Source organism: Orycteropus afer, unplaced genomic scaffold, assembly GCF_000298275.1.
Source record: "Orycteropus afer afer isolate SDZICR_OR568_19922 unplaced genomic scaffold, OryAfe1.0 scaffold00272, whole genome shotgun sequence".
Taxonomy (NCBI): Eukaryota; Metazoa; Chordata; class Mammalia; order Tubulidentata; family Orycteropodidae; genus Orycteropus; species Orycteropus afer.
The window spans coordinates 1973153-1987013 of NW_006921859.1; the positions used below are offsets into that span (position 1 = coordinate 1973153).

General features: G+C 45.1%; 1 protein-coding gene across 1 annotated transcript in view; it reads left to right on the plus strand.

Annotated features, from left to right (window-relative positions):
• CSMD2 (CUB and Sushi multiple domains 2) overlaps window positions 1–13861 on the plus strand; it is a 972087-nt gene that overhangs the window by 384294 nt on the left and 573932 nt on the right. Inside the window, exon 5 of the mRNA XM_007950414.1 lies at window positions 10600–10807. Coding sequence (XP_007948605.1) covers window positions 10600–10807 — 208 coding nt within the window. The remainder of the gene's footprint in view (window positions 1–10599; window positions 10808–13861) is intronic.

The following is a 13861-nucleotide window of genomic DNA, read 5'->3' on the forward strand; positions in this document are numbered from 1 at the left end:
TGCCATCCCGTAGCTGTGTGGTTGCCCGTGTGCTGCAAACCTCTGAATTTTTAAGTGGAGACAAAAGTAGTAGTAGAGTGTTGATTTGTGACTCATTCATTCACTCAGCTATTGAGCAACTTTTTATTGAGTAACAACTGTGTACCAGCCAGTCAGTCTTTGATTCAATTGCTATTTATGGAGCACCCATTAAGTCGCAGATATTGTTCTAGATACAGAGAATCCCAGTGATCAAGTCAGATCCAATTCCATGGTCTCATGGAGTTGACTTTCTAACAATGGGAAGCAGAACAGACACAAACCAAATAAACTAATTTCAGGTTGTGATAGGCACTATAAGGAAATAGTGACTAGCTAGTGGCTAGAAAGGCCACTTTTGGTTGGGTGGTCAACAAAGGGGTGACAGTTCATTTTTTAGAAAGATCACTCTGGATGCTAAAAGGGAGAAGGGCTACTGTAACTCTGCAGGAGCATAGCAGAGAGTCTAGTTGGGAGACCATTTGAGGCATCTAGGCTGGACATGGGAGCTCTGGTAGCATAGTGGCTAAAGGCACTTGACTGCTAACCAGAAGGCTGGTGGTTCAGATCCACCAGCAACTCCTCGGAAGGAAGATGGGGCAATCTACTTCTGTAGTGATACTGCCTCGGAAACCCAAGGAGGGGTCGCTATGAGTCGAGTCCGACTCGACGGCACATAACAACAACAACAACAACAAGGCTGGACATGGTGCCTCTTGGTTGATTTGGGGCAGAGCCAATGGGCCTTGTAGAGAGACAGGATATAGATACTGATAAAATGAGGCTTCAAGACTGACTCCTAGGCTCTTTCTGGAGTGCTGGGTGGATGGGGCGTGCCATTGAACAAGATGGGGAAGACTAGGACAGGGGACAGGAAGCTGTTTTGCATGGAAGATCCACCACATCCTACCTCCCTGCTTGGCAGTGGTTTTGTAAGCCATCCTGACATTTTCAGGCTTCCCAATCTTACTCAATGATTTCAGGGTGCTTCTGAGAGTGAGGACTCAAGAGCTTGAGACCCTCTGAGCAAGATCTGCCAGTCTACTCTGAGAATGGCACTCTTGCTGTCTTAGCCATCTCTTCCTCCTCTGACATCCTCTCTCTTGCACCATCCTGTTTTGATTGAAGATGCTGGGAGAATTGAGAGAGTTCCACGCATGTTAAATTTGAGCTTCCCAGTAATTCCAAGTGGGGATAGTAATTCTGCAGCTGGGAAAGTCTAGAGTGGCCATGTACATATTGAAGAGGGTCTGGGCTGCATGCTGTTGTGTGGTTGAAATTGACATGCAGAAAACAGCAAGCACCACACAGACTCAGCACACAGTGTGCATGCTGAGTGATTCTGAGTGCTAGAGCCTTGGCGTGGTCCATGGTTCTCACATGCTTCTCCAGCTGTAGAGTTCCACCATCACTATTATGACCCTTCCCTTATTATCACTGGCACTTCTCCTATCACCTTTGCCATCACTAAAACTGTAGCAGAACCATGTGGAACATGAAGCATCTGATCACCTGGATTCAAATCCTGGCCATACCACTCACACATCCACTGGCTGAGTGACTTTGGGCCAGTTATTCAAACTCTCATTTGAAAATTTCACTTCCTGGGCAGCTGACTGTTGCTGGGGAGGGAGGATATGGACAGAAGCCCAATGCTGAGAACACAAAAGCTTCCAGGCACCCAAGATTACACACAGGATTTAGCCTGCAAGGGAGAAAGATTCAGAATATGATGCTTGTTCCTCCTGAAATTTGTGAATCATTGTGGAATTAATAGACTTCAAAGGGATCTGAGAGGTCTTTAAAATTATAGTTAATTGAAGAAATTTCAGTAGAACTTAAAGTTGATCATAAATAAAGTCATAAACTTGGAAAGGCAACTATCAGCATAACATACCTGTACCTTGGAATATACATGACTTAAAATGCCCACTGCCAGAGGAGGAGAAAGTGTAAATTAATATTTTAGGATGCAGTATCAGCTGAAGGTTATATTTTATGACTCTGAAGTTGTAATCATGAAATATGATGCCTTATTTAAAGTGTGAGAAAATCTCCAAACAACTTTTACAGCATCTTCAATCAAAACAGGATGGTGCAAGAGAGAGGATGTCAGGGGAGGAAGGGATGGCTTAGACAGCAAGGGTTCTATCCTCAGAGTAGACTGGCAGCTCTTGCTCAGAAGGTCTCAAGCTCTCAAATCCTCACTCTCAGAAGCACCCTGAAATCATTGAGTAAGATTGGGAAGTTGAAAATGTCAGGATGGCTTATGAAACCACTGCCAAGCAGGGAGGTATGATGTGGTGGAGGAGATTCTGGTGCCAGAGAAACACAACTGACTCAGGAATCAGGAATCCTGACTTAGCCGTTTACTGTGTGACCTTAGGCAAATTACTTAACCTCTCTGAGCTTCAGTTTTATTTATTTGCTCAGCAGATATATACTGAGTGCCTGCTGTGTACCAGAAAATGTTCTAGATGCAGGGGACAGAATAGACATGGAGTTTCTTGTCTAGACATTAAATCAATAATGACATCATTGGATTAAAATTGTGTTAAGTACCACAAGGGAAAGTATGCAATGATCTGAAAATATATGATAGATGTAGAGGGGGCATTCTGCTTCTGGAAGGATCCTTGAGGAAGCAACACTTAGACGGGGACCTAAAGGCTGAGGAGGTACCAGATAGCCCCTAAGAGGTAGAGAAGAACGTTTCAGGGGGAGGAAATACTTTTAAAGGTATTCAAGCAGAGATCTCTTGGTGCATGGGAAGAGCCAGGAAGAGTCCAGTGTGATTCTGAGTACTAGGAAGGGAGAGACTGGCATGGGTGAGGCCTGCCAAGGTCCTTATAAACCATGGGATATATATGTATGTATGCATGTGTATGTGTGTGTGTGCGTGTGTGTGTATATGTAAGTGTAGTTATTGAAGTGAAAGTGAAGTTATGTCACAGAGAAATGACCTAGAAATTCTAATATCACCCTGTGAAGAATGGGCCTCATGGGTGAGACTGACAGGATATGGTGATTGGTTGGGTGTGGTGGGGTGAGCTAGGATGTCCCCCAAGCCTGTGGCATGAGGGACTAGGTGAGTAGGGGTGACACTGTCTGAGATAGGAAACTATAGAAGTGGGAGGACAGCAGGAGGACAATTGTGGTCAGATTGAGTTTGAGAAAAATTGAGGCTATGCAGTTGGGTTCCTAAGACTGGAACTCAGCAGAAGGCTGTGGCGTCATTATCTCTCCCCCAAGACCTACTTCTCCCCTGGCATTCCGCACTGGGTGGTTGTCTGCCTAGGTGGTCAGATCAAATGAGACTTTGTAGAGAGTGGCCTGGGTAGCATCCTTAGCCCATGCAGAGTCCTGCAGCTCCTGAAACTACTCCCTGCCCCCTGCCTCCGGACAGCTCCTCTTTGGCTCCCTGGTCCCTGTGCCACCAGAGGCACCCGACTCTCAGTGCTTTTCTTCAGGCTTCTTCCTGGCTCCTCTGCTTCTGCTTCCTCTTAGAAGCTGATTCTGCCCTGGCTTTTCTCCACCCTTGGGGAAAGAGCTCCCTTCCTCATCCTGCTGGGTGCCTCTCTCCTGAGCCCTAGGCCCATGGCCATCACCCCCCATTTAGTCCTCAGCATCTTAGTTTTTTAGTGCTCTTGTGACACGAATAGCACCCGTGTGGGGTTGAAAGAGCAGCCATTTATTCTGTCATAGTTTAGGAAGTCCAAATGCAGGGCATTGGCTCTAGGAGCAAGATTTCTTTCTGGGACTCTGGAGGAAGGTCCTGGTTCCTTTCAGCTTCTGGAGTCCCAGCATTCCTTGGTTCCTTGGCGACCTTCACTCGACATTTATCTTCCCCCATTTGTGCTTGCTCTTATGGCTAATCTCCTCTTTTTATAACTCAGAAGTGATTAGGTTTGGGACAGCTCCTATGCCGAAATGGGCTGATTAACATAATGAAGAAACCCTATTCCCCAAAGGGATTACATCCACAGGTATAAGGGTTAAGATTCTAACATATGTTTTGGAGGGGTATGATTCAATCCATAACATTGGGGACCCACACTCAAGAGGGGAGTGGGGGTGAGCAGGGGCATCACTCTTCCTGCAGAGCCACCTCTGCTCTGTTGAGGCACCAGCATCACGGTGGGGCCTGCTATCCAGGCAGAAACCTCAGATCCTTTTCCTCCTCCCTCTCCTTCACTGCCCACTCTCCACTGGAGACCAGATCCTCTGATCTTCCCTAGCTTGGCTCTGGAATCCCTCCCATTCTCTTCCTGCCATGGCCACTGCCTTGCTCAGTCTTTGGTTATTGTACCAACCCTTCTCTGCTCTCCTGGCCTCTGGTCTCCACCTGCCATCCTCCCTCTCAAACCACACCCTCCATTCATTGCCTGGTGTCTAGAGTCATCTTTCTAAAGCCTATCTGGGCTTTTACTTCCTGCTTAAAAAGCTCTTCTCAACACTTACAATGACCCCCACCACTTTCTGGGTAAAGTCCAACCCCTTAGCAAGACCTTCAGGCCTTTCATAGCTGATCTCTAACCTCCCTTTGTGTAGTGCCTAAGGCATTTGACTGCTAACCAGAAGGCTGGTGGTTCAAACCTACCAGCCACTACTCGGAAGGAAGGTTGGGCAATCTGTTTCCATAGTGATACCACCTTGGAAACCCAAGGAGGGGTCGCTAGGAGTCTTGTATGCTCACCCCAGTGGACTCTGGCCCTTCCCTAAGCATACTATGCCCATTCAGGCCTCCTGCCCCAAATGCCTTGTTTCCACCACCTGGAACCCTTGTCTGTCTCCTCCCGCCGGCACATTCCTACTCCTCTTTCAAGGTTCAGGCTAAATGTCCCTTCTTTCACTGTGCTTCCCTTATGCCCAGTGCAGTTGAAATTAAGCCATTGTGGCTAGGGGTGCAGACAGGGCCAGTGGGAGGAATCTGGGGGACCAGCAATCCCAGGGTTTGCTGGGAACTGACATTGACAAATCTCTGGCTTGCTGACTGGCTCCTGTACCTTATCTCTCTGGTAATGTTGATGCTGACGTTATTTACATCAGAAGGAGACAGACCCAGCCTCGCATGTCAGACTTCATCACCTCCTGCCAGACAGATACTCAGGGTAGAAATATCGTGCAATTTGATAAAACAAATAAACAGCAGCAATAAACTGGATTTAAAGCCAAGCCAAGCAAATCTTGCCTATGTTCTCTCCCTTCCTTCCTCCCAGCCCTGGATTGGAACCACCAGGGGAGGAAGGGAGGAGTGGGAGGAGAAGAGCATTAGAGTCTCAGCTTCTTACTTGGCATTTAAGGCTTTCACAGGCCACTCTTACCTCCCACCAATAGACTCCAGCATTCTCTGCCTTTCCCTTCACACTTAGACAATCTTGAGTGGTGGTCTAAGTCCCCAATATGCCTAGACACCCACCAACTGCAACTGCATTGCTCTTGCTGCTATCTGCCTGGTTGACCAGTCAGCTCTGTTGAACTCTGACTCATCATGTCTATCCTGGTCTAAGCTGCCGTCATCTCTGTCATCTGCAATGCCTGGGTTATTGCAGTAGTGTCTACAAGGTCCCCTGCTTTTGCCCTCACCCTCTCCAGTCTGTTATCAAAACAGCAACCCAAGAGATCTGGTCCACTCACAAATCAGATCATGTTATCCCCTGCTCAGAACCCTCCACTGGCTTCTAACCCCGTCACCAAAACAAACAAACCAATTGCTCAAGTTGATTCAGACTCATGGTGACCCCATGTGTTATAGTAGAACTGCTCCGTTGGGTTTTCTTGTGGAAGGTGATTGCCAGACCTTTGTTTGACAGTGAGTTTGAACCACCAACCATTAGGTTATAGTCAAGGGCAGACCACTTATGCCACTCATGCCACCCAGGGACTTTGCTTCTTTTTCATCCCACCCAGAGTGATCATGCAGTTCTTACAGAGGCCTCTGAGCCCTCTGTGAGTCGGCCCCAATTACCTTGTTCCCTCCTGCCCTCCTCCTTGCTAACTGCTCTGGCTTGTCCAGTCTCTTGATGTTCCTCCATCACCTTAGGACTTTGCATCCCATGACTTTTGTATTTGCTCCTCCCTTTGCCCAGAATGCTTTTCCCCCACATAAGCTTCCGCTCCCTCCTCGCCTCCTCAGGTCTTTGCTCAAATATCCCTTGTCAGTGAGGCCTTCTCTGACTACCCTTTATGACATTTCAACACCTTACTCCCAACACATGCTCCTTGGCCGCCTTCTGCATTTACTGCCACCTCACGTACCATCTTCTTCTCGTTATTGTTAGTTGCTGTTGAGAAATCTCCAACTCATGATGACCCCATGCCCAACAGAACAAAACACTGCTGGCCCTGTGGCATCATCACGATCACTGGTATGTTCCCGTCCATTGCTGCAGCCGCTGTGTATTTTGAGTGCCTTCCAGCCTAAGGGGCTCATCTTCCAGCATCATGCTGGACAGTGTTCTGTTGTGATCCATAGGGTTTTTATTGGCTAATTTTCAGAAGTAGATCACTAGACTTTTCTTCCTAGTCTCTCTTAGCCTGGAAGCTCTGCTGGAAGCTGTCCACCGTGGGTGACACTGCTGATGGTTCAAATACCATGGCATAGCTTCCAGCGTCAGTAACACCCAAGACATCACAGTAGGACAAACTGACAGACTGATAGTGGGAACAAAGCATGTTGTTGTTATCTGCTGTCAAGTCGGACCCGACTCATAGCGACCCCTCCTTGGGTTTCTGAGGCGGTATCGCTATGGAAGTAGGGAACAAAGCATAGACTTTACTTGTTTATTTTGGATTTTTCGTTTTCCCCTGAATAGAATGTAAGCTCGATGAGGGTGGATATTTTTGTTTTATTTACAGCTGAATCCTTAGCACCTAGAGCAGTGCTTAACACTTAGCAGGCACTCAGTTAAGTATTTGTTGAATGAATGACTGAAGGTCTTGACACAAATGTTGCCTCCTCTGTGAAGCCTTCCCTAACTTCCTGTGTGCTGTCCCGGCACCCAAGAGCACATCCTTCTTAACAATTTTGGGTGTGATTACTTATTTTCCCACTCAACCTCCTCTCTGAAAAGTACTTGAGGGCAGAAATGAATCAAGCTTTTCACACTGTAGCCCTGATCTAGCCCAGTTGATGCCTGGCCCACAGTGAGTGTGAGATGGAAACATTCATGAGCACCTACCAGGGTGAAGCCCTTTCATTTCTGTGCTCATAAGAACCTAAGCATGGACCATAGATTGGACGTTTAGAAATGGGCTTTATCCTTCTCTTGAAAAAGACCTTGGCCCTGTAGGATGACATTAATAAGGCTAATTCAGGGCCATTAAATAAGTTCAATTTTAACTCCAGCCCACTGCTCCTGTATATCCAGCTCTCAATTTGATCTCTCCACTTGGATGTCTCACAGACACTCAGCTCTGAGTATCCCAAACTGACCTCCCAGTCGTGTTCCAGCCACAAGGTGTTCCTCTCCTGGGTTCCTTACCACAGGAAATCAAACCTTTCATTCACCTGGAAGCTCCTGCCAGAAACCTGGGATCCATCCCTCCCAGTTGCTAAATCCTGTAGATTCTACCTCCTGAATATCTCTCAACTCCCCTTCCCACTCTCCCCACAGCCTTAGCTTGGACCTCAGCTGGCTTCACTGGGGCTTTCGTGACTGTATTTCCTACCCAAAGCTTCCTACTTGGTCCCCTGACTCAGACCTCCTTTATGCCACAGCCAGGTGATCTTTCTAAAATGCAAATTTAATGACATTTCTTAACTACCTTTCATCTTCAAGATGAAATGGAAGGAAAAGGAGAACTTAGCCTTTGTTGGGCATCTACCATATGTTGATAACTGGCTGATGCTAGATACTGTGACATTCATTATCTCATTGAGTTATCACAACAAATCATTTTATAGAGTAGGAGACTGTGGCTGAGGGAGAGAATTGTTCCATGGTCACATGGCTGGGAAGGTATGGAACCTAAATTCAAATCTAGCCTTCTTGACTCAAAACCCATCTTCTTTCCAGTATACCCTGATGCTTCCAGGTCTCTTTGGCTATAGTGTTCTCTACCATGTGGCCTCTTCTTCATGTCCAGTACCATCTCCCATCATTGCTCTTTATTCATTCTATTCACTTCTGTTATCTAGAGCTGTTTGTCTTAGACATGCCTTGCACTTTCATACCTCTTTGCCTATGATCATTTGTTCCCTTTGCCCTCAAATGCCCTTCCCTTCTCGATCTAGCGAACTCCTATCCATCTTTCAAAACCCAACTCTAATGGCACCTCCTCTTTTTAACATTCCCAAACTGATTCACCCAGGCTTTGCTTTGCTTTGCTGTGCTGCTTTGCTTGTGTCCTCAGTGTAAATTGCACTCTTGGGAGGCAGAAGGATGTATCAGTTAAGAGTATAGGATCGAATCAGAGCGTTAGGCTCAGAATCCCAGATTTTGTATTCACTGTGAGCTGTGTTACCTTTGGCAAGTGACTGACTCTCTTTTCCCTTGATTTTCTCACCTGTAAAATGGGGATAATACTTAATGGGGTTGAAGGGAGATTAAATGAAATGTGCAAGCTCTACTAAAATTTAGTCAATATTGGTAATATATAATATGCTACTGTATATTATAATTAATTATAATTGTTTGCAGCTATGATTTATTATAGATTTTAATATTATTATTATTATTTTAATAATGATTATATAATGATAATATAATAATAATAATTATTATTATTGTTGTTACTTACAATTCCCATTAATTGTTGCTGGATGCCATCAAGTTGATTCCAACTCATAGTGACCCCATGTGATCGAGTGGCACTACCCTGTAGGGTTTCCTTGTCTATAATCTTTAAGGAAGCAGATCCCCAAGTCTTTTTCTCAAGAGCCAAAGAGCCTCTGGATAGGTTTGAACTTCCAACCTTTCAGTTAGCAGCTGAGGGCTTACCTCTGTATTATAATTACTTACATGCATATTCTCGGAAGGAAGATGGGGCAATCTACTTCCGTAGTGATACTGCCTCGGAAATTCAAGGAGGGGTTGCTATGAGTCAGATCCAACTTGACAACACATAACAACAACAAGCAATTACATGCATATAGATTCCAGGAGGGCAAGCTTAGAAAGTCTAGGTGACTTCCCCTAGGTCACCCATCTAGTAAGCTGTAGGGGAAGGATTCAAATTGCAGCCTACAATGTTTCAAAGCTAGTGTTTTTAACTATTATATGACAGTGCATATTCTTCTGATAATTTTTTTCTGAATATCAAGTCTTGGCTGAGATTTAAGCTGGCAGAGCAAGGCTATTCCAGGTTACACTGCAGGGATAAGCAAGTCATGGCTCCTGACCTTGAGGATTCCTGGCAGGGGTTAGAACTTAGAGCAGAAGACAGGCAAGTGAACAGGTCATTCAAACGGTGATAAGTACCATACATGATGAGGAAAAGATGGCTGCAGGGGAACAGGGAAGAGAGCAGTTCAAAGACCTTGGGGGAGTCAGGCTTTACCAAGATGTGTCATTGGAGTTGAGTCTTAACTAATGAGGAGAGTGGCTCTGGATGCAGGACATCCTGGGCAGAGGGGACAGTGTGAGCACAGGACAGGCAGTCTGAACATTCACAGCTCTAGGACATCTCAGGTGTGGGGCATGGCGCAGGAGGAACGGTGTCAGTGGTGAAGAACCTGGAATGCCCTTTGGGTTTTGCCTCAGGGAGCTGTGTTGAGTCTTGGTTGTGTTTAATCACATTGGAGGTTTGGAAAGATCTTGTAGGAAGAAGGTGCTTATTCACTGCCTTTGTGATCATGGTAATATATGTGACAGCTGATTTCTCCTTCCTTCCTGATCATCAAGGAAGAATGCTTTCTAGGACCAAAGTTCAAATTCCAGCCCTGCCTCTCATTAGCTAGATGGCATACAGCAGGCTACTTAATTTCCCCTTGCCTAAGTTTCCTCATCTGTTAAATGAGAATAATATTATCTAAAGTTCTAATAACAGTGCTTGGCACATAAATCACTCAAACTCACTGCCATTGAGTCGATTCTGACTCGTAGTGACCCCCTTTGGGTTTCTGAGGCAGTAAATCCTTACAGAAGTAGATTACCCCAGTCTTCCTTCCACAGAGTGGCTAGTGGGTTTGAACTGCCAACCTTCTGGTTAGCAGTAAAATGCCTTAGGCACCGTGCCACCAGAGCTCCTTGTTTGGCACATGGTAAGCCAAAAAGCCAGTTGCCCCTGAATTGATTCTGACTCATGACTACCCCATGTTTGTCCGAGTAGAACTGTGCTCTAGAGAGTTTTCAATGACTAACTTTTTTGGAAGTAGATTATTAGGACTTTCTTCTGAGGCTCTCTGGGTAGACTTGAACCTCCACCCTTTGGGTAAGCAGCACATGCATTAACCAGTTGCACCACCCAGGGACTGTGTAAGTGTTCAATATTGTTCTTAGCAGGCCTAATCCAGACCAGGATCTTGCCTGTGCTTTGTGTTCCAGGACCCTCTTTGGCTCTCATGGGTAAAGCCCATGGTGTGTGCCAGAGACTAGCAATTGGACCATTCACATGAGCTTTTTGTCTCTGTGCCCACAGCGGACGATGCCTGTGGCGGGACCTTGCGGGGCCAGAGTGGCATCATCTCCAGCCCCCACTTCCCCTCGGAGTACCATAACAATGCCGACTGCACATGGACCATCCTGGCCGAGCTGGGGGACACCATTGCCCTGGTCTTTATTGACTTCCAACTGGAGGACGGTTACGACTTTCTGGAAGTCACGGGGACCGAAGGCTCCTCCCTCTGGTAAGTACCTTCCTGATGCCTTCCCTTTCCTCCGCGCTCTTCCGGACCTGGGACTTAGTGGGATCTATGTAGTCTCCTTAGCACCTGGACTTATAGTCAAAGGCCTCTTTGCCTCTTCTTCATGGCTACTGTTGGAGTGTTTTCATTTCAACATATTGAAAAATCACTGCATATTTCTGGAGCTGGGGTAAATTTTTACAGTGTTTTCGGTATTTGGTTTGAAGCATGTCCTTGCTGAAGAATTTCATGATGGGTCGTGGTTGAGTAACTTGCATTCAGACTAAAAATGTTCTGGTCTCAGGATGTAGACAGGGTCTCAGTAAAATGATATGAAATATAGTTCCATTTCTGGAAGACACATTCATAGCATCCAACAAAGGGAATAAAACCTTAAGTGGAGATTGCTCTTCCCTTTCCCAGGGTCCTGAGACATCTGAAAGGCATTATGTCTTAGTTTCTAAAAGGAAAGCCAGCCTTCACCCTATTGTTCCAGCTTTGCTAAAAAGGTAGGCTTTTCTGCAATGTGTTCCACCTGCTGTGAGGATTCTCAAATATTAATGGATTCAGGAGGAGATAGGTGATTGAAAACTTACCTTGTTGCTTATCTCCTACACTTGGAATCATTGGATATGCCTAAGGTGAGGTTGACTTGAGGAAGTGTCCAGCTTCCCTTTTGTGTGACAGGCCTGACAGGTGGTGGTGTGGCATTTAGGATGCTCTCTCGTATTCTCGTTGGAGCTGTATTGTCGGGATGAGGGGATCGTGATGACCTTCATCAGCATATTAGGAGCCAGCAGAATGTTGTGTCTCCAGATGTGCTTTAGACAAGGATGGCTATCTGTTTGGCCTTTACTCCCACAGGGCCAGGGGAAATGCAGGGCTCAGTGTGTGGGGATGAAGGTGTGTCACTGAGGCTTCCAAATGATGCAGAAAGTAGGTGTTACTAGAGTCCATGAAGGGAAGTGCACAAGGAAGATAGAGATACAATATTCAGTGGTAGGCAGAGGAAGAAAATAAGCAGAAGAGGCTCATGTATTGACTATCTTTTTATAGCAGCTTTTGAGCCATGTGGTTGTTGTTGTTAGTTGCTATTAAGTTGGCTTGGGCTCATGATTACACCATGTGCAAAAGAGTAAAATGTCATCTGAGCCACACCATCTTCATGATCATTGTATGCTCAAGTCTCTTGTTTGGACCACTGTGTATTTTGTGTACCTTCCAGCCTAGGTGTAGCATAGTGCCTAAGGCACTTGACTGCTAACCAGAAGGCTGGCAGTTCAAACCCACCAGCCACTCCTTGGAAGGAAGGTTGAGTAATCTATTTCCGTAGTGATAATGCCTTGGAAACTCAAGGAGGGTTTGCTATGAGTTGGGTCCAACTCAATGGCAAATAACAACAAAATCCAGCCTAGGATCCACAGAGTTTTCATTGACTAATTTTCAGAAGTAGTTATCCAGGCTTTTCTGCCTAGTCTGTCTTAGTGTGGAAGCTCCATGGAAACCTGTCCACCATGAGGGACCCTGTTAGTATTTGAAATACTAATGGCGTACTTCCAGGATCACAGCAACTAGTTGAACAAGGCATAGTTCACTGAGGAGCTCTTAGTCTACTGAATGAGAGAATTAGACAGATGTGTGGTAGAAGCCAAGCATGACTACTTGAGAGGAATGAAATAGGAATGGACTCATCCCAAATACTAACTGAGATTTGAGGACCAGTGTACCCCTGAGAATTCAAGTTTCCCATTGCAGTGACCAGGAATCAGGAGACCTTGGTGTCATAAGTGTGTCACAGGAACTTGGCCAGGTTATTTACTGCTTTGGATGGGGTGTTGAGAGAAAGACGGGTGAGTCAAAGCCTTGACTTGCTCTCTGGAGGTTGGTGTTCTATAAACTAATCTAGGAACAATGTCTGGGTATTTGGAGCTTGTAGTTGGGTTGAGGATTTGGATATGACTATACTGACCTGGAATCCCAGCAGCCTTCCAGCCTGAAGACTCTCCAAACTCCTGCCTCTTTTTGTAAAATACCTTCTTTTTTCTGTTGTTCTGATTGTCAATATAATGTATGTGCTCATTAGAGAAATCATGGAAACTATAGATATAGAAATAAAGATATAGAGAAATGTAAAAACAATTATTAAAATGTTGATGTACTGTTCTTTGGCTTTTTGCTTTGCCTAGATCAAGCTACTTGGCTTTTTTATATATTTTAATATTATAAAATTAGTATCTTAATATATCTAATTATCTATTTTTAATACTTTATTTTTAGAGCAATTTTAGGTTTACAGAGAAACTGTGCAGAAAAGGCAGAGAGTCCTCACATGCCCCCTCTCCCCGCTGCACAGTTTCTCTCATGATTAAGATCTTGCATCGTGTGGTACATTTGTTAAAACTGATGAACCGATACATTATTATTAATGTCCATAGTTTTTAGTAGGGTTCATTCTTTGTGTTGGTTTTTGACAAATACATGTCAGATATCTACCATTATGGTATCATCCAGAACAGTTTCAAACCCAAACATTCTCACTGCCACCAAGTCAATTCCAACTCATGGCAACCCTATAGGGCAGAGTAGAACTGCCTCCATATGGTTTCCAGGGCTGTAAATCTTTACGGAGGCAGATTGTCTCATCTTTCTCCTGTAGAGCAGCTGGTGAGTTGGAACCACAAACCTTTTGGTTAGCAGCCGAGTGCCTTAACTACTGCACAGTGCCCTAAAATGCCCTGTTTTCCACCTATTCATCCCTTCCCCTTCCTCCTGAACTTCTGGCAACCACTGATTTTTCTACTATTTCTATAGTTTTCCCTTTTAGTTATCTATTTTTAATTTACCATTGTATCATGAACATTTTTCTTAGATCATTGTGGAAGCCAACAAAATATAATAGACATGATAATGGAAGGAAGAGGCCGTCCACTTCTCAAAGAATTGGCCAGGGAAAACCTTATGAATAGCAAAGAAACACTGTTTGGTACATTACCGCGCACCTTTAGAAATAGTCTGTTTAGGCTAAAAGGCTCTCAAAATAGGACTGGGAAAGAGCTG